Source organism: Dipodascopsis tothii, assembly GCF_038497935.1.
Source record: "Dipodascopsis tothii strain CBS 759.85 unplaced genomic scaffold V1510scaffold_22, whole genome shotgun sequence".
In the NCBI taxonomy this organism is placed as follows: domain Eukaryota; kingdom Fungi; phylum Ascomycota; class Lipomycetes; order Lipomycetales; family Lipomycetaceae; genus Neoaidaea; species Neoaidaea tothii.
The window spans coordinates 184448-200811 of record NW_027118006.1 but is presented as its reverse complement, the minus strand read 5'-3'; the positions used below and the strand labels follow the sequence as shown (position 1 = coordinate 200811).

General features: G+C 69.0%; 8 protein-coding genes across 8 annotated transcripts; 2 read left to right on the top strand and 6 right to left on the bottom strand.

Annotated features, from left to right (window-relative positions):
• The first annotated feature begins 256 nt into the window (after positions 1-256).
• V1510DRAFT_419470 (uncharacterized protein) lies at positions 257-895 on the top strand. The gene is made up of 2 exons (XM_066934299.1): positions 257-419; positions 455-895. The coding sequence occupies exons 1-2, from the start codon at positions 348-350 to the stop codon at positions 878-880; spliced, it is 498 nt and encodes a 165-aa protein (XP_066788081.1). The 5' UTR covers positions 257-347; the 3' UTR covers positions 881-895.
• V1510DRAFT_367324 (Transgelin) lies at positions 881-1462 on the bottom strand (the record flags this gene model as incomplete). Its single annotated transcript, XM_066931300.1, has 1 exon — positions 881-1462. The coding sequence occupies one exon, from the start codon at positions 1460-1462 to the stop codon at positions 881-883; it is 582 nt and encodes a 193-aa protein (XP_066788080.1).
• Positions 1463-1475: 13 nt separating this feature from the next.
• V1510DRAFT_419468 (transcription factor TFIID complex subunit 8 C-term-domain-containing protein) lies at positions 1476-2286 on the top strand (the record flags this gene model as incomplete). Its single annotated transcript, XM_066934298.1, has 2 exons — positions 1476-1701; positions 1733-2286. The coding sequence occupies exons 1-2, from the start codon at positions 1584-1586 to the stop codon at positions 2284-2286; spliced, it is 672 nt and encodes a 223-aa protein (XP_066788079.1). The 5' UTR covers positions 1476-1583.
• Positions 2287-2643: 357 nt separating this feature from the next.
• On the bottom strand, positions 2644-3293 carry V1510DRAFT_431092 (uncharacterized protein; the record flags this gene model as incomplete). The annotated part of the gene is made up of 3 exons (XM_066935417.1): positions 3121-3293; positions 2694-3089; positions 2644-2661 (listed from the first exon to the last, which is right to left on the bottom strand). Exons 1-3 carry the CDS (start codon positions 3154-3156, stop codon positions 2644-2646), a joined length of 450 nt encoding a protein of 149 aa, XP_066788078.1. The 5' UTR covers positions 3157-3293.
• Positions 3294-3563: 270 nt separating this feature from the next.
• Positions 3564-8346, bottom strand: V1510DRAFT_396593 (uncharacterized protein). The gene is made up of 4 exons (XM_066931893.1): positions 7330-8346; positions 5121-7295; positions 4392-4808; positions 3564-4262 (listed from the first exon to the last, which is right to left on the bottom strand). Exons 1-4 carry the CDS (start codon positions 8287-8289, stop codon positions 3663-3665), a joined length of 4152 nt encoding a protein of 1383 aa, XP_066788077.1. The 5' UTR covers positions 8290-8346; the 3' UTR covers positions 3564-3662.
• Positions 8347-9731: 1385 nt separating this feature from the next.
• V1510DRAFT_419461 (uncharacterized protein) lies at positions 9732-10622 on the bottom strand. The gene has a single exon (XM_066934297.1). The coding sequence runs from the start codon at positions 10297-10299 to the stop codon at positions 9760-9762; it is 540 nt and encodes a 179-aa protein (XP_066788076.1). The 5' UTR covers positions 10300-10622; the 3' UTR covers positions 9732-9759.
• Positions 10623-10832: 210 nt separating this feature from the next.
• V1510DRAFT_419460 (permease for cytosine/purines, uracil, thiamine, allantoin-domain-containing protein) lies at positions 10833-12719 on the bottom strand. Its single transcript, XM_066934296.1, has one exon. It carries the CDS (start codon positions 12561-12563, stop codon positions 10866-10868), a length of 1698 nt encoding a protein of 565 aa, XP_066788075.1. The 5' UTR covers positions 12564-12719; the 3' UTR covers positions 10833-10865.
• Positions 12720-14682: 1963 nt separating this feature from the next.
• Positions 14683-16164, bottom strand: V1510DRAFT_403989 (uncharacterized protein; the record flags this gene model as incomplete). The annotated part of the gene is made up of 3 exons (XM_066932202.1): positions 14683-14688; positions 15100-15408; positions 15988-16164. The coding sequence occupies 3 exons, from the start codon at positions 16162-16164 to the stop codon at positions 14683-14685; spliced, it is 492 nt and encodes a 163-aa protein (XP_066788074.1).
• Between the last annotated feature and the right edge of the window lie 200 nt (positions 16165-16364).

Sequence of the window (16364 nt, the reverse complement as noted above, 5' to 3'; positions counted from 1 at the left end):
TCTAACGCGGGCAGACATTAAGCTGCGGTAGCGCGCAGAGGTTGGGGGGCGGGCACGCGCTAGCGCGGGCTAGCGGAACACGTGAGGGCGGGCGCCGCATGGCGTGCGGCTGAGAGTCACGTGAGGGCGGGCGCCGCACGCAGTGCGGCGCGTGCGGCTCGCGCCGCCGTCGCGCGGGCTCGGCGCGTCTGTCTGCGCGACAGGCCGGCCCGGCGCGTGCCGGCCACAGGGCAGCCGGCGTCGATCGCGCCGGCCGGCACCGTCCGCGCCGCCGCGCCGTCCGCGCCGTCGCCCAGCGAATGACATCGGCCGATTGCTAAGCAGCAGAGTTTTCACCCCGCCACGACATGGCCTCGCTCACGCGCGTGTTTCGGCGGACGCTGACGACGCTGACCACGGTGCCGTCCAACCCGCAGCTGGTAAGAGCTCCCGTGGAGCGCGCTGACCGCCGCAGTTCCTGCACCGGGACCTGATCTCGCTGTCGCGACAGCCCGCGGCGCTCGCGGTCGGCCGGCTGCGCAGCGGCCACACGGTCGACGAGCTCTCGGAGCGCACGTTCGAGCCCAACCCGGCGTTCCTGCCGCTGGTGCACGCGACGCTGGCCGCGCACGTCGCGCAGGACCGGTTCTGGGTCTCCCTGGCGGTGCCGTACCCGGACAACTACATGCCCATCTACGACCTACGGGCGCCGCCGGTGCACGGGCGGATCCCCGACGTCGAGGACATCTTCGGCATGGTGCGGGTCGACGGCGCGGGCGCGATCGTGCCCGGCTCGTACGAGCGCAACACCATGTACCGGCCGGTGAGCCCGGCCGGGCTGTGCCAGTTCTCGGAGGACATGCTGCCGCTGGTGCGGCGGGCGTGCGAGGCAGCAAAATAATCACTTGGGCTTGAAGACAATGTCGCGGCGGGCGCCGTAGACGACGCGCTCGGAGCCCTGGGAGGCCCCGCCCATGTAGCCGTACTGGTGCGTGTTCCAGGCGGGGCCGTCGGCGGCCGCGGCCGCGCGGGCGGCCATCGAGCGCGGCTTGGGCGGCGGCGCCGGCGGCGCCAGGCGGGGGCCGAGCACGGGGATGGCCGGGTCGCGCGCGGCGGCGTGCCGCGAGACCGCGTAGAGCGTCTGCAGGACCTGGGCCGGGTCCTTGGCCTCGTAGAGGTCGACGGTCAGGAACAGGTCGTGGTCGGCCAGGCCGAGCTGCTTGGCCGCGGTCAGGAACGCCGAGATGTTCTCCATCTGCACAAAGGGCATCCGGCTGGCCTTGGCGCGCGCGGGCGCGCCCAGCCGCGTGGCCAGCTGGCACAGCACGGTGCCGTCGTGGAGGACGTCGAGGAGGTCGCCGGCCGGCAGCGGCGCGCCGAGCACGCGCTCGATCCACGCGCGCGCGTCGTCCACCGACTTGGCGTCGTACTTGCTGCGCCGCACGTCGACGAGGTCCTGGTCGAGGCTGGACACGGACGCCATCGTTCTGTTGGGGCCGCCGCGGCCGGCGAGCAAATCCCGTATATGTGGGCACGCCGGGTGCGGATATCCCAGCACGGGTGGAAGATTCTCGCGCGACCGCCGCTCTTCCCCCTCACCCACGATGGACGGCGCCGACGACGGCGACCTGCTGCTGGCGCCTGTCGCGGCGATCCTGGCGTCGCTCGGCGTGCCGTGCACGGCCGGCGCGCTCGAGACGGTCGCCGTGCTCGCGCACGAGTGTAAGTTCGCCGGCGGGCGCGCTGACCGCAGACCTCGCGCACCTCTTTGAGCAGCTGCACCGGTACACGGCCATCCAGCGGCGCAGCCGGCCGTCGATTCGCGACCTGGCCTACGTGTGCACGGCCGAGGGCATCCACACGGGCGAGCTCGAGGCCGAGATGGAGCGCAGCGCGCACGCCGCGCGCCCGCCGCCGCCGCCCAGGCCGGCCGCGGCCGCCGTGCCCGCGCCGCCGCCCGCGCTGGCCGCCGCGCCGGAGCGCCGCGAGTACGTGCCGGCCTGGATGCCCGACTTTCCGGCCGACCACACGTACCGCGCGACGCCGCAGTACACCGAACGCGTCACCAGCCCGCGCGCCATCCGCGAGCGGCTCATTGCCGAGGGCAACTGCGTCGAGGCCGCGCTGCGCGCGCTGACGGGCGCGGACGCGCACGACGCCACCGCCGACGACGTGCTGGACGACGGGCCGGCCCCGCCGGCCCCGCCGCCGCGCTCCGGCTTTGACATTGCGGCCTACGCCGCGCGCCGCGCCCACGCGCGCAACCCCATCATTCTCCATATCGGCAAGAAGATTGCGCCCCGCTAGCTACCGTCCACCTGCGCGCCGCGCCCGTCGACCGCAAACGCGGTCCGGGCGCGCGCGCGCCCGCCCGTGTCGAACGCGGCCGCGGAAAAACGCGTGCGCGGGCCGCGCCCGGCCTGCCGGACCACCCGCACGACCGCGACCGCGCCGGCGCTGGCCCCGCCAAGGCCGCCGAAGCCGCCGGCGCCGGTCTCGGCGATCGTGGCGACCGCCGGCACGCCGTACTGCCGCGCGACCGCGCCCAGCCGCTCCAGCACACCCGTAGCGTACGCCGGCCAGGTCCCGCGCCGCTCGCCGCCGGCCACGATCGGCCAGTACGCGGCGCCGAGCCCGTCCACGGCGACCAGGTGGACTGGCCGCTCAACAAAGCGCGCCAGGCTGGCCGCGCGCACGCGGCCGAGCCCGTCCACGGCGTGCCACCGCCCGTCGTCCGGCCCGGCCGCGGCCAGCGCGGCCACGCGCACCGCCAGCTCGCCGCTGGCGACGGCCTCGACCGCGGCCGCCGCGGCCACGCCGGCCACGCGCACCACCAGCACCTCGGCCGCGTCCGTGGCGTCTGCGCCCTGCGCGGCCGCCGCCAGCGCCACGCCGCCCACGTCAAACCGGCCGTCCACGTCGATCACGACGACCGCCGAGTGCGCGCGGTACGCCGAGCACACCTGGTACAGCAGCCGGGTCTTGCCGCTGAACGGCGGGCCGGTGACGACCGTGACGTCGGCCTCGTCGTCGCCGCACAGCTGCTCGCCCACGTCCAGTCCGGGCAGCGGCAGCGGCACGCGCTCGGGACCGCGCGGCGCTCCGCTCAGCTGCGGTCAGCACACGTCTCCTGGGCCGTACCAGCGAAAACAGCGACCGTGTCTCGATCTCGCGCATGTGTGTCTACGTGGGTGTGTGCGGTAGCGCGGTCTCAACGCGTGTCGGCGGCGCACGCGCGGCGCACGCCCGCACGGACAGCCTCCGGCGCGACGGCGCCGACGCAGCTGCCCTTCTGCCGAGACGCCGCCGCGGGCTCTGGGGCCGGTGCTGGAGACGGCTGTGCGGCTGTGCGGCTGTGCGGCTGTGCGGCGCGTGGGCACGTGGGCACGTGACCGCGCGTGCGCTCAGGCGCTCTCCGCCCGGGCGCGCTCAGGCACCCAGCGCCTGTGGCGGCTCACAGCCTCTGGCCGCTCGCAGCTGCTCGCAGCCGCACGTGGCCGGCGCAGCCACGCGGTGGCGCCGTCGGCCAGCCCGTGCGGGGCAGCGCGCTCAGGCACTCCCGCTCGGGACGGCTGCGGCGTGGTGCCGTGCGATGTGGTACCAGTGCCTTGGGTGCCCCGCCCCAGACGTGACTGCTACGTGACTGCGTACGTCGCACTGAGCCCTAGAACGTCCTAATTATACTAGTCGTAGATCTCGATCGGCGGAATGCGGTCGATGTTGTAGAACCAGTTGCCGGCCTCGTCCTCCTTGACAAGCCAGTCGTACGGGAACACAATGAGATGGCCGCGCACGTCGTCCAGCACGGCCTGCGCCTCGGGCTTGGTCATGACCGTGTCGGCGTGCGCGCGGTGGCGGCGGCGCCGCGGCTCGTCCATGTGCGCGGACCGCTTGCGCTGGCGCCGGCTCAGCATGCGGATCGGGTGCACGGCCGTCGACGACGGCGACGCCTCGCTCGGCTGCGTGTCGTCGACGGTCGTGCTGTTGCCGTTGGACGCGGCGCGCGGCCGCTCGTCGTGCGACAGCTGCGTGTCGTCGGGCCGCGGCTTGGGCGCGGCGTCCTCCTGCTGGGCGCGCGCAAACTTCTGGCCGTGCAGCGTGTACTCCTTGTAGTCCTTCCAGGTCTGGACCTGGTTGTCGGGCTGGCACCGGAACACGTTGCGGAAAATGGTGGTGTTGTTGACGGCGTGCGCGTGCCACAGCTCGTAGAAGAACGACTCGTCGAGAGGGTCCTGGAACTGGTACGGGTCGACCGCGGCGAGCATGCCGCTGTCGTCCGTGAGCTCGAGGGCCTCGGCCATGGTCAGGTGCGACCGCGCGGGCGCGAGCACGAACGACTCGCGCGTGGCCTCGATGGCGGGCGCGGTGGCGGCTGTGGCGTCGGGGCTGGAGCCGTTGGCGGTGTCGGGGACCGTGGCGGGGGTGGCGGTGCTGCCGGCGGTGCTGCCGGCGCCGTTGGCGCCGCTGGCCGCCCGGGCGCCGTTGGCGCCGTGGCCGGCGCCGGTCCCGTTCGCGCCGTGGCCGGCGCCGGCCCCGTTCGTGCCGGCCGTGCGCGCCGTGCCGTTCGCGCCCTCGCCGGTCGCGCCCGCTGCCAGCCGGTCCTTCTCGACCTGCGACGCCTTCGCCAGCAGCTCGTCCTTCTGCGCCTCCTTCTTCCTCTCCAACGCCCGGCTCATGTTCTCGCGTGCCGCCTCGGTCGCGTGCATGCGGTCCGGCCCGTAGCCGTCCACGTCGGCCGTGTGCTGGGCGTGGTCAAAGTGCGATTCCGTCTCGTTGTGCAGCTTGAAGTGTTCGTCCTGGGCCGGGTACGTCTCGGACCGGTCCGTGTACTCGGTTTCCGGGCCGATCGGCCGGCCCGCGTGCTTGTCCTTGTGGCGGCGGCCCCAGGCCCGCGCGCGGTCGCGGGTGGCCGCGATGCGGTTGCCGTGCGAGCCCTCGTCGGCGTCATCCGAGTTGGCGTCGTCCGAGTCGTCGTCGCGGCCTTTGCCGCGACTGCGCCAGCTGCGCAGGCTCAGCCGGCTGGCGCTGGGCGCGCTGTGGGTGCTGTAGCGGCTGCGGCTGCGGCTGCGGCTGCGGCGCGCGCGCCCGTCGTCGCTGCTGTCGTCGCTGCGCGACTCCGAGTCGGTGCTCGCGCGCTCCACGTCCTCGTCCGAGTCGCGCGAGTCCGCGTTCGGGTAGTCGTCCGCGTACAGCGGCTCGGTCACGGTCGCCGGCTGCGTGTTGGCCTCGCGCAGCTTCTGCAGCGACTTCCACACGTCCGCGCGGTTGTGCTCAAACACGTCGTTCTGGCGCTCAAACTCCTCGAGCCGGTCGACGTCGATGCCCAGGTGCTCGCGCATGAGCCGCACGCGCAGGGTGTGCGGGAAGCGGCCGACCATGTACGGCTGGCCGCCCATGCGCGACTCGAACTGGTCCATGTCGCGCACGAACGCGGCCACCTCCGAGTCGCGGTTGCCGCGCATCGACCGCTCGTTGATGTTGGCCGAGCCGATGATGGCCACGCGGTCGTCCACGACCATGATCTTGGCGTGGATGTACAGCTGCTCGGTCACGAGGTTGCCGGCCGGGCCGATCTTGCCCCACTTGCGCAGCGAGTAGAACGAGATGTAGTCGTCCGGGTTGATGTCGGCGCGCTCGAGCCGCGCAAAGATCGAGTTGGGCCCGCGCGAGATGGTGCGGAACTGGCACTGCATGATCAGGCGCACGCTCGTGCCGTCCTGCTCGTCGACCTCGGACTCGAAGCCGGGCATGAGCGGGATCACGACGACCGCGCGCCAGTCCTCGTTGTGGCGGTGCGCGCGCATGATGCGCTCGACCAGCGCGTCGCCGATCTCGTTCTCGATCACGGTGCCGTCGAACGACGTCGACGTGATGAAGAACTGGTTCTCGATGTACACAAAGTGCTCGGACTGCTCGATGGCCTTGAGGTACGCGTTGGCGATGCTGCGCTCGATCTTGTCGTTGGCCAGGCCGAGCGACCACGCGCACGCCGAGCGCAGGATCTGGATCTCGCACGTGCCCTGCAGGTCCAGGCCCTCGAGCTCGCTCTCGGTGAACTCGGGCGGCGGCAGCAGCACCGGCGTCGGCCGCGACGAGCGCTTCTGGCGGATGAGGTAGTTCCAGCGCTGCGTGAAGTGCCGCGACAGGTCGCGCGCCGGCTGGCCGAGCACCTGCATGTGCACGTCGTGCCACGGCATGCGCGGCACAGCGGTGCGGTCGTACATGTCGTCGTACGGCCGGTCGAGCTCGTAGAAGTCCTGGATGCGCGCGTTGGAGTAGTCCTTGCCGACCCAGAGCTGGGTCTGCTCGCCAAAGTCGACGGCGGCGGTCTGCTCGAAGCCCATGGGCTTGTCGTCCGCGAGCACGTGCTGCGGCGTGTCCCACCGGCCGTAGCACAGGTCCAGCCCGCCCACGAAGGCGATGGCGTGGTCGACGACGACGATCTTCTCGTGGTGCGCCCAGAACAGGATGTTCTGCCGGAACTGGTTCGGCGACCGCGACACGAAGATGTTCGGGTGCAGGTCCAGCAGCGACTGCTTGGTGTACTGCGAGTTGATCGGCATGGCCGCGCCCACGTTGCGGTACAGGATCACAAAGATCTTGACGCCCTGCTCGGCCTTGCGCTTCAGCAGCCGGTCCAACCGCCACTGCTGGTTGCCGTGCGCCGGCCGCCGCAGGTAGATCTCCGGCGACAGCCACCAGTCGTGGATGAAGATGATGTCCTTGGCCAGGTCGATGGCCTGGGACACGTTCCAGAAGTAGTCGCGGCCGTCGACGAACCACTGGGCGTGCACGTTGTACCGCACCGGCGAGAACGAGCCGAAGCGGTGCGGCCGCGCCCACGGCGAGTGCGACGCCATGTAGTTCAGGCTGTCGACCCACTGCCGCAGGTGCTTCTCGGACCGCGCCAGCAGCTTGATGCGCCGCTCCGAGTTGCTCAGCTTGAGCGTGAACCGCAGCTTGGTCTTGTTCTGGACCGACGTGCCCAGGCTGCCGAGCTCGTCCGACAGCTGCTTGTGCGAGAACTTGAAGTCCTGGTCGACGAGGAAGACGTCGGTGGGCGTGACGTCGAGGATGCTGTCGACGATGACCAGGTACGAGTGCCGCACGAGGAACCACTTGGACGAGTGCCGGTTGAACATGGCCTTGATGTTGTTGGGCTTGAACTTGTGCGTGCGCCAGCCCTGCGAGTGCGACGACGAGATGATGGTCAGCGGGCCCTCCTTGCCGTGGTACGACTTCTCGCCCGAGAGCCGCAGGCCCATCGCCGAGAACTCGAGGAACTTGCACAGCCGGTTCGCCGTGCCGCGGAAGATCTGGGGTGAGCGCGCGCACGCCGCGCAAACGTACCATGTAGCTGACCAGGCTCTTGAGGTAGTCCTCGAGGCTCTGGCGCTGGCGCTCGGCGTACTTGGACTGGCGGGCGGCCGTGTGCGGCCCGCCGACCTGGGCCGCGGACGACGAGTTGCCGGCGCGGTACGAGCCCAGGAACCCGGGCGCGTCGTCCAGGAACGACATGATCGAGTGCCGCGACGACGCCACCGTCTGCGGCCGCCCGACGTTGACCGCCGACGGCGGGCCGGCCAGCGACGCCGACTGCTCCACCGTCGACTGCTCCATCGACGTCAGCCCGCGCACGCCGCGCAGGTACGGGATCGCGCTGCGCGGGAAGTGCGGCAGCTCGCGCTTGGGCCCGGCCCCGCCCGAGTTGGCGTAGATCGTCCGCTGCAGGTCCAGCACGCGCAGCCGCGAGTGCAGGTTCAGAAAGTCCCGGAAGTCGCGGTGGATGACCCACTTCATGCGCGAGAACCCGGACCCGTACTCGAGCTCGATCCGGAACATCGTGTGCTGCCGGTCCGCGGTCCGGCTCGAGTCCGTGATCCGGATCTTGAGCTGCTCCAGCAGGATCGGCAGCCGGTGCTTGTCCTTCTCGTCGCGCTGGAACGCCGAGGCCAGGATCAGCGCGGCCGGCGCGCCCGCCGCCAGCTCCGCGATCAGCTCCGCGCTCTTTTCGTGGTCCCGCCGGCCGTCCTCGTCGCGCTTCTTCTTGCTGCGGTTGATGAACCGCAGCGTGTTCTTGAGGTCCTTCCAGCGCTGCGTGTTGGCGCCGTCGCCCTCTTGGATGTCCGTCATGGACGCCCGCCGCCGCGTGCGCGTGAACCGCCGCGAGCCAAACAGCGACCCGTGCGCGTCCAGCGCCCGCTCGTCCTCGCCCTCGTCGTCCTCGTCGTCCTCGGGCCCGCGCACGTGCTCCGAGAACGCGCTGGGCGAGTGCGTGCGCCGCTGGCGCATCATGTCGCGCAGGCCCATGCGCTCGTTGGAGAACAGCCGCGCCCACCCGTCGCCGCGCGGCGCGTCCTCGTCCGCGGCCCCGGCCGTGCGCGTGCGCGCGTGCCGCGCCTTGTCCGGCGCGGCGCCGCTGCCGCCGGCGACGCCCCCGTTGGTCGCGCCGGTCATGGCGTTGACCGCGGAGTCGGCCTCGGCGTCCGGGCCCGGCCCGCTCTGCCCGTCGCCCTGGCCCTCCGCCTCGCACTCGCCCGGCGTCGCCTCCTTGCTGGCGCTCGCATCGTAGAAGTACTCCGCCGGCGCGCCGCGCGGCGACCCCGAGCCCCGCAGCGAGCTGATCTCTGGTGACGACGACGACCGCGTAAACACGCCCGCCAGCGACAGCCGCGAAAACACGCCGTCCAGCGTCAGCGCTCCGTGCTTCGCCGGCTCGTGGTCCGCGGTCTCCGCCGCCGTCTCGACCGGCTCCATCTCGGCCTGCCCGGCCGCCTTTTCGGCGTCTGCAGCCACTGGCGGCGCCGGCACTGTCGTCGGCTCTTCCAGCATCTTGTGCGATCCAGACGGCTCTGTCACGCCGTCCTCACTCTCTAGTCGACGCGACGCGCCTGCCGCCGTCGACTCGCTTGCCTGGCACACGTCCCGCCGTTGTCCGCCGTCGCTGCCGTCGTCGGCGTGGTCGCGCGAGGTCAAACGCGGTCGGACCGCTGTTTGGTAGGATTGATGTTTGGTAGCTTTTGTGACTCAAACCGTGCGATCCGTCTCACGTCGCGCTCTGCGACGATGCCGGATGCCTGCCTCTTGCTCCTGGCCTCTCTGCCTGCTCGTGTGGTCCGGTGGGGAGCGTGGCCGTGGAGACGAGAATGTTTAGGCGTTCTGGCCAGTCTACGACGCGGCTTGGCGACAATACAGGCCACAAGCCACAGCTGTGACTACGACGCCGCCCCGGCTAGAGCACGCGCAGCCCTGCTCGGTGTGGCCACTGACGTACGATCGGCCGATCGCCGTGACGCGTCGGTCGGCACGGCTGGGCTGCCGAGGGCGACGGCCGCGCTGGCGCTAGCCTGCTCGGTAGGCGCGCCCGCGTGTTGCTGCAGCGCCGGAAGCGGCGCGCCTGTGGCGCGCCCACCGGGTGACTGTGGGCCGGCAGGCGTGGCGCGCTGCACGGGTGCGGCGCAGGCGGCTGGGCTGGCGGGTGGCGGCGGGGGGTGCGGCTATAAGCCGCACGGCGTGCGGCTCAGAGGGCGGCTGCCGGCGCGGCGCCGGGCGGGCTTGTGTGACAGGCGTGAGCCGCACCCCGTGCGGCATATAGCCGCGGCAGCCGGCGGCAGGCACGGGGCCGCGGCGACTCGCGCCCCTGCCGATCATGCCGGTGCACGTGTGACAAGCGACGCGCGCCGCACGCCGTGCGGCTGATAGCCGCCGCCGCGCCCGCGGCGTCCACCGCCGTCTCCTCTACGGCTCTGCTGTCTCACGCGCATCTCTGGCTGTATTGCTCTACTTGGCCTGCTTGCTGGCGTACTCGGCGTACGCCGGCTTGTACTCGTCGCGCCAGCGGGACAGCGGCTGGCGGTCCTCGGTGATGTCGCCCATGGCCCAGGCCATGCGCATCTTGTCGTCGGCCTCGGACGTCTCGTTGTCCGGGCAGATGATGTAGAAGCTGCCGGCGTCGATGCGGCGGTCCATGTACGTGGCCACCTCGGCCGGGGTCCAGGCGCCGGACGGCTTGGCGGCCTCCTGCACAGCGCCGTAGGCGCCCGGGGCGCCGCCGGTGATGCCGGTGTAGGTCCAGCCCGGCACGAGCAGGTGCACGCGCACAGCGGTCTCGCGCAGCTCCCACGACAGCTGCTCGGCCAGGGTCTTGACCGCGCTCTTGGACGCGTTGTAGCACGGGTTGCCCGGCGGGTTGGTGATGCCCTGCTTGGAGCCGGTCACGATCAGGCGCGGGGTCGGCGCGGCGGACGCGCGCAGCGCCGGCAGGAACGCCGAGATGCCATTGACGACGCCAAAGAGGTTGACGTCGAAGAGCGCGCGCATGCGGTCCGGGCTGCCCCACCAGCCGCCGTCGGCGGTCTTGTAGTCGCCGTGGATGCCGGCGTTGAGGACGACCACGTCGACGCTGCCGAACTTGGCGACCGCGGCCTCCTTGAGCGCGACGACCTCGGCCGCGCTCGAGACGTCGGTGGTCTGGGCCAGGACGGCCGCGGACGGGAACTCGGCCTGCAGCTGGGCGACGGTGGTCTTGAGCAGGGCCGTGGCCGAGTCGGCCAGGACGAGGTTGAAGCCCTTGCGGGCGTACTGGAGCGCGATTGCCGCGCCGATGCCGCTGGCGGCGCCGGTGATTGCGATTGTGTGGGCCATGGTGGAGTGCGGGAGAGGGGCGGCGTCGGCGATAGTTAAGGCCGCGCGCCGCACGCCGTGCGGCGCGGCCGCTGGGGTGCGCGTGGCGCGCCGGTGGCCGTGCGGCGTGGCGCCGCGCCAGCCGCACCCGGCCCTCGCCCGCCGCCGAGGCGCACGACCCGCGCCCTAGCGTGCCACCGCCCTGGAACGGCGCTCCGCCCGATCCGTCGCACTGGAGACTCATTACACATTACTAATGTACACTAAACAAAACGCTTGAACATCGACTTCTTCTCGCCCACAACCTCCACGCTCGACGACTCGGCCGTCTCGTAGTAGGCCGAGTCGTCGGGGTAGACGGCCTCGGGGATCTGCGACTCGGCGTGCGGCCAGAATCTGTTGAGCGCCACGTGGACGACCGCGGCCGAGCCAAAGCCCCAGAAGTAGCCCAGGTTGTAGAGGTGGATGATGCCCTCGTTGACCTCGATGTTGGCGTTGATGCTGTGGATGAAGCCCGGCAGCAGCGGCACGAAGCCCACGAAGAAGGCGACCAGCGCGCGCCAGTTGATGCCGTACTTGTTGAACCGGTAGATGCCCTCCTTGTCGTAGAGCTGGTAGACGTCGAGCTTCTGGTGGTGGACAAAGTAGAAGTCCGAGACCAGGATGCCGCACATGGGACCGAGCCAGATGGTGTAGCCCGACATGAACGACAGGAAGCCGGCGGCGGACGACAGGATGTTCCAGGGAGTGAGCGCCCAGGCGCCGATGACGGCCACGATCATCTGGCCACGGCGGATGTTGATGTAGCGCGGGAACAGGCAGTTGAGGTCGTTCGCGGCCGAGATCGAGTTGGCCGAGATGTTGACGCCGATCTGGGCGATGAAGAACGTCAGCGCGCAGAAGAAGGCGGCCGCGCGGCCGCCCTTGGACGTCCAGTGGTCGATCAGGACGAGCGGGTCCCACGAGATGGTGCCGTAGAGCGCCTTGGAGCCGGACGCGCCGACCAGGCCCATGAACGTCACGAACGTGAACAGCGCCGGGATGATGAACGCCTGCACGTACGTGTTGCGCTCGGACTTGGCGTAACGCGTGAAGTCGTTGATGTTGCAGGCCAGGGTCGCGTACGAGCCCATGGACGCGTACAGGCAGCTCATGAACGACCAGCCCAGGGTCGAGCCCGTGTAGGCGTTGCCGCCGGAGAACAGCGCCGAGTCCTTGCCGACGCCGACCTTGTTGATGACCCAGCCCATGATGGCGAAGCCCGCGATGGGCGTGAACAGCGACTTGAACGTGAAGAACCAGCGCAGCTTGTGCATCGGCACCAGGTGGACCGGGACCGTCAGGATCCAGTAGATGACGTACGACGCCAGCAGCTGGGTCGTGATGTTGGCCGACGCCGGGAGGTGGTTGGGCACGTTGCGGAACGACGGCCAGATGGCGTACAGCATCGAGCGCACGCACTCGGCGCCGGTGTAGTTGTTGGTACCGTACCAGAACACGCCGACGATCATGCGCATGGCGACCATGACGTGCGACAGGTAGTACCCGAACGCCGACCGCGACTGCACCGTGAACGCGACGTGGTAGCGCGAGCCGACCACGCCGTTGATCGTGATGATCGCGGCCATGAGGATGTACGCGATCGCAATGTTGAGCAGCGCCAGCCGCCACGACAGGCCGGCCTCCATCAGCGACGAGCCGTTACGCCAACTGCCGGCCGAGTAGCAGTCCGAGATCCAGTACATGATGTAGTTGTACGCGCGCCACGTCCGGCGGTCCGGCGTCACCGGGTCCAGGTCCTCGTTACTGCGGCGGCTGTCGTCCGCGCTCTTGAGCATCAGCTTCTTGCGCAGCCTGCCCAGGAACGTGGTCGGCACGGGCTGCGCGGTCGCGACCTCGAACTCGGGCTCGACCGCGACAACACCCTCCGACTTGGTGTCCTTCTCAGTGTAGGTCTCCATGGTGACAGATAGACAGAAGAACGAGATAACGATAGCTGAGGACGGGTCCGGTCCGGGGCTTATATAGTTTTCAGCGTCTGCCGGCGACCTGCCATCGCGCAGCGCGGAAACAGACTACGTCTGCCCGCTGTCGCGACGCCACGCCGCACCCTTTTCCGCACCCGCCCGCCCTGCCCAGGGCCCCGGCGGCGTCCATCCGCGGCCGCCCGTGCCCGGCTCTGCAGCCCGAGCCGCCCGAGCGTCGGCCCGCGCGCCCGCGCGCCCGTGCCCGTGCCCGCCCGCCGGGTGCTGTCGGCGTCTGCCCCGCCGCCTGTGCGCTCCCAAGCGACTCACCGGCCTTCCAGACTCCCCTTGGCACGCTAATCCGTCTCCAGCCAGCGGGCGCGTGCTGCGCTAGTGCGCCCGCCTGCCGACTGCGCGTACTCGCGAGCACTTTTCCTCCTGCGCTAGGCCGCGCGCCATCTGATCGTGCGCGAACTCGTGTTGGAGGCGCTAGGAGCATTTGACCCGAGTACGCGAGCTCTGCATTTGGATGCGCTAGCCAACCTCGTTTCTCCCAATCGTCCCAACTCAGTTTCGGGTTGCGCGTCGAGTCGCTGATAGCAGATAAGGGGCGGTATCGTGCTCGACCTAACCTTAAAACGCACGAGCTAGCTTAGAGTTATCTGGCTTAGTCTTAATTGCCCACTACTGTGGATCTGAGACAGCGTATGCACGTCCGCTGCACGTCGCAGCAATGAAAACTCTTATCGGCGTGGACCGTGCCGCCAGGCCCTCTGGCCGGCCACGCCCGCACGGTCGCCTAAACGCCGGAGACCCCCCACACGTTTGGCAGGACGCCCAGTGGGTGCCAAGCGCTCGAGTCTTGCCAAAGCTTCTTCGCGCAGGGCTGCTCGCCCGCTGTCAAACAGGCGCCTCATGCACGGCTGAGCTGCCAAGGCGATGGCGGTGTCGGGAGCCGCCAGCGGCGTTCGGCTTCGCCGGGAGGCGTCGGGGGGTGTCGGCGCTCGGCTTCGGCGCCGCTTCGCCGCGCGCCCGACGTCGGGTGAGTGTGCGGTCGCCACCAGCCTGAACACGAATCTGCGCGGCAAAAGCGCGCTAGTGCTGGACAGTGGACCCTAAATGCGGGCACTACGGAGGCGCTAGCCGTTTGGGGACGCACACTATCGCGGTCCAGGTCGCAAGCCCGTCCATTCCGTGCCCGTATCGACCGCGATTGAGTCATGGCCGCGCGACCGCTGCGCGCGACTGCAGCCACACCGCTCTTCTCCGAGCGTGGCGTTTGCGCCATCAGCGCCAGCACGTCTGGCACTGAATACACCTAGGGCGGCCTGTAGCGCGATTGCCTCGGCCTCTGTCAGAGCTTGTCGGCCGCTGATACGTCGCGATAGACCCGAGGCTCGTATCGAGCTTATCTGAACAGCTGGGCTCGTATCCGCTAGCACGATCTTCGGGCTCGCCCCGGACTGTGCGGCCGAGCACGGTCCTGCAACTCGCGGTCCAGAACTCGACATTTGAGCCGCGGTCGATGGACGCCGGGGCGGCCGCCGCCATCGCCGTCACCGGCCTCTTAGTGGATGTGACTCAGGCGCCTCGACTCTTGACTCGCAATCCAGCTCTAGCCACAAGCCTCGCGGCTGCCGCATGCGTCTTGTGCGCCATGGCAAGCCAGAAGCTGCCGTGGAATCGGCGCCCTGCTTCCAGCCAATAGATAAGCCCGGATATGCGCCTCCCGCGCGTTGCCGCTCCCGTTAGCTTCTGCCGAACGCCCGTATCTGCAGTCTCCACAGCCGCCCGGCCGCCGCTGTCGGCCGCCTCCTTAGCTCTTCCCAGCATCGTCCTGCTTCCGCTCTCTTCCGGATGACTTTCCCGAGTCGTCGCCTGGCAGTGACGCCCCGCCTCCGCGTCCCTGTAATCGCCTCGCCTCGCTGTTGTCACCGCCTAGCGCTCTCCCGCTGCCGTCTAGCGCCCTTTAGGCCCTGCGTGCCCGTCGGCCGCCGCCGCCTACCTCGGCCGCCGAAACGCTTCTTGACAAGCGCCACCGCCGGAACCGCCCAAGAGTCCCTGCTGACACCCGTCACCGACCGGCTCCGTTTCCGGCCGATTACGCCAGACTAGTCTAATTCTTTTGATTTTTGCCTAAGTACTCAAAACTCCTTACAAATCGTGTCGCAGCAGGCAACAGAAGTCTCAATAATGCTCATGATAAACAAAAAAAATTCAAAACGTCCAAGCCAACGAGGAAAAAACGCACAAACCAGATATTCCCATCTTTAATTCATCTCCATTTTGATTGCCCAGCCACGCGGTGGCTGTGGCCGCCTTACTGGCCCCCTTTTATGCATGCCCTCTTTTTTTCCGCCGTCTTCTTCTTCCGTGTCTCGCGGTGTCCCGTCAGCAGACACCGCCGGGACAGTGCCTGCTCGCTAAACGTCCAAACGTAGCGCTTGCTTCTACCGTCCGTGCATTTTTCAATCTTGCGGAACGACTGCTTGTAAGCCCCTGCCCTTGGTCGTCTGCACGCGCCGCAACTTACCAGGTTGTACGACAAGTTGTGCCGCACGCCGCTCTTCCACCGCACATCGTTCTCACTCATCTTGAAGAACGGGAAGTGGCTCGACAGGAACCGGTAGACCTCGTCGATCGCCATGCTGTAGTTTGGCGCCGACAGCAGCGCCAGCGCAATCAGGTACGTGAACGGCTTAGCTGGCCGCTGCGTGCCGCACTCCACCAGCACGATCGAGTTGAACGAGATCTCCCGGCTGCTGCGGTACGAGGCGCCGTTGCGGATCGGCTGGTTGAACGGGTCGTCACCGGCCGCCGCCTCGAAAGCGCTGCTCTCGCGCTGCGCGCGTCGCGCAGTCGCAACAGTCCCGCACTGTGGGGAACCGCCACGGCCAGCCGTGCGGCCACCGCCACCGCGCGCGCGACCAGGCGCGCCAGGCGCTCCGATCGAGCCACACGCTGCCGGCGCTGCCGCCAGCGGAGAGGCCGTGGATAGATCTGTAGTGCCAGCGTGCGCCGGAGCCGCATGTGCGTTCGTGTGGTCATAGTGCTGATTGTGGTTGGTGTGGTCCGTTGGGAGCTGTTCGCCGACCGATCCCGGCTCGGTCTCGTGGCTGGTGTGCCCCAGACTGTTCGTGTACGCATGGTGCAGCTGGTGGTGGTGGTGGTGCAGATTAAGGTTGTTCGCAAGCGCATGCTGATGAGGTTGCGCATGCTGCTGGCTAGGCGCAACGTGGTGGTGCGCAAACGTTGCCGGCGCCGGGTTGCCGGGCGCGGTAGGTGCGGCTGCAGCCACCAGAGACATGAGGACCCCTGAAAAAGCCCCAGCAGGTTTGTCTCTAGGCGCCTGCGCGGGTGCATGCGACGCGACCTTGCGGTGGGACGATACCTCTTCAGGATACGCGCCTTCGAAGTATACGCCCGAATTGGCGGCAGTAGCGTAAAACGGAAAATTAGGCGAGACGGGCGATGAGGTCGACGACGACGCCGTCGGAGAAGACGACTCTGAGGGGATCTGGTCCTCACCAAGGAGGTCGTCCGCTGGCGGCACAAAGCCGAAAGGTAGTTGAGGGTTGGGCTTGCCCGACGCGTCCATAGTGCAGTAGATATTGACGAGATCGTCAATGCCACTATCGAAAGACTGCTTTCTGGCACGAATTAGCACACTGTCGTTGGCGATGGGGGCATCGTCTAAGTACTTTTCGGGGAGACTAAACGCCAAGGATTCCTTGATGTTTTTGAATACTTGCAAAGGGTTGACGCACTCAAAAGGAGGTGGTGAGCTCAGAGTATCAG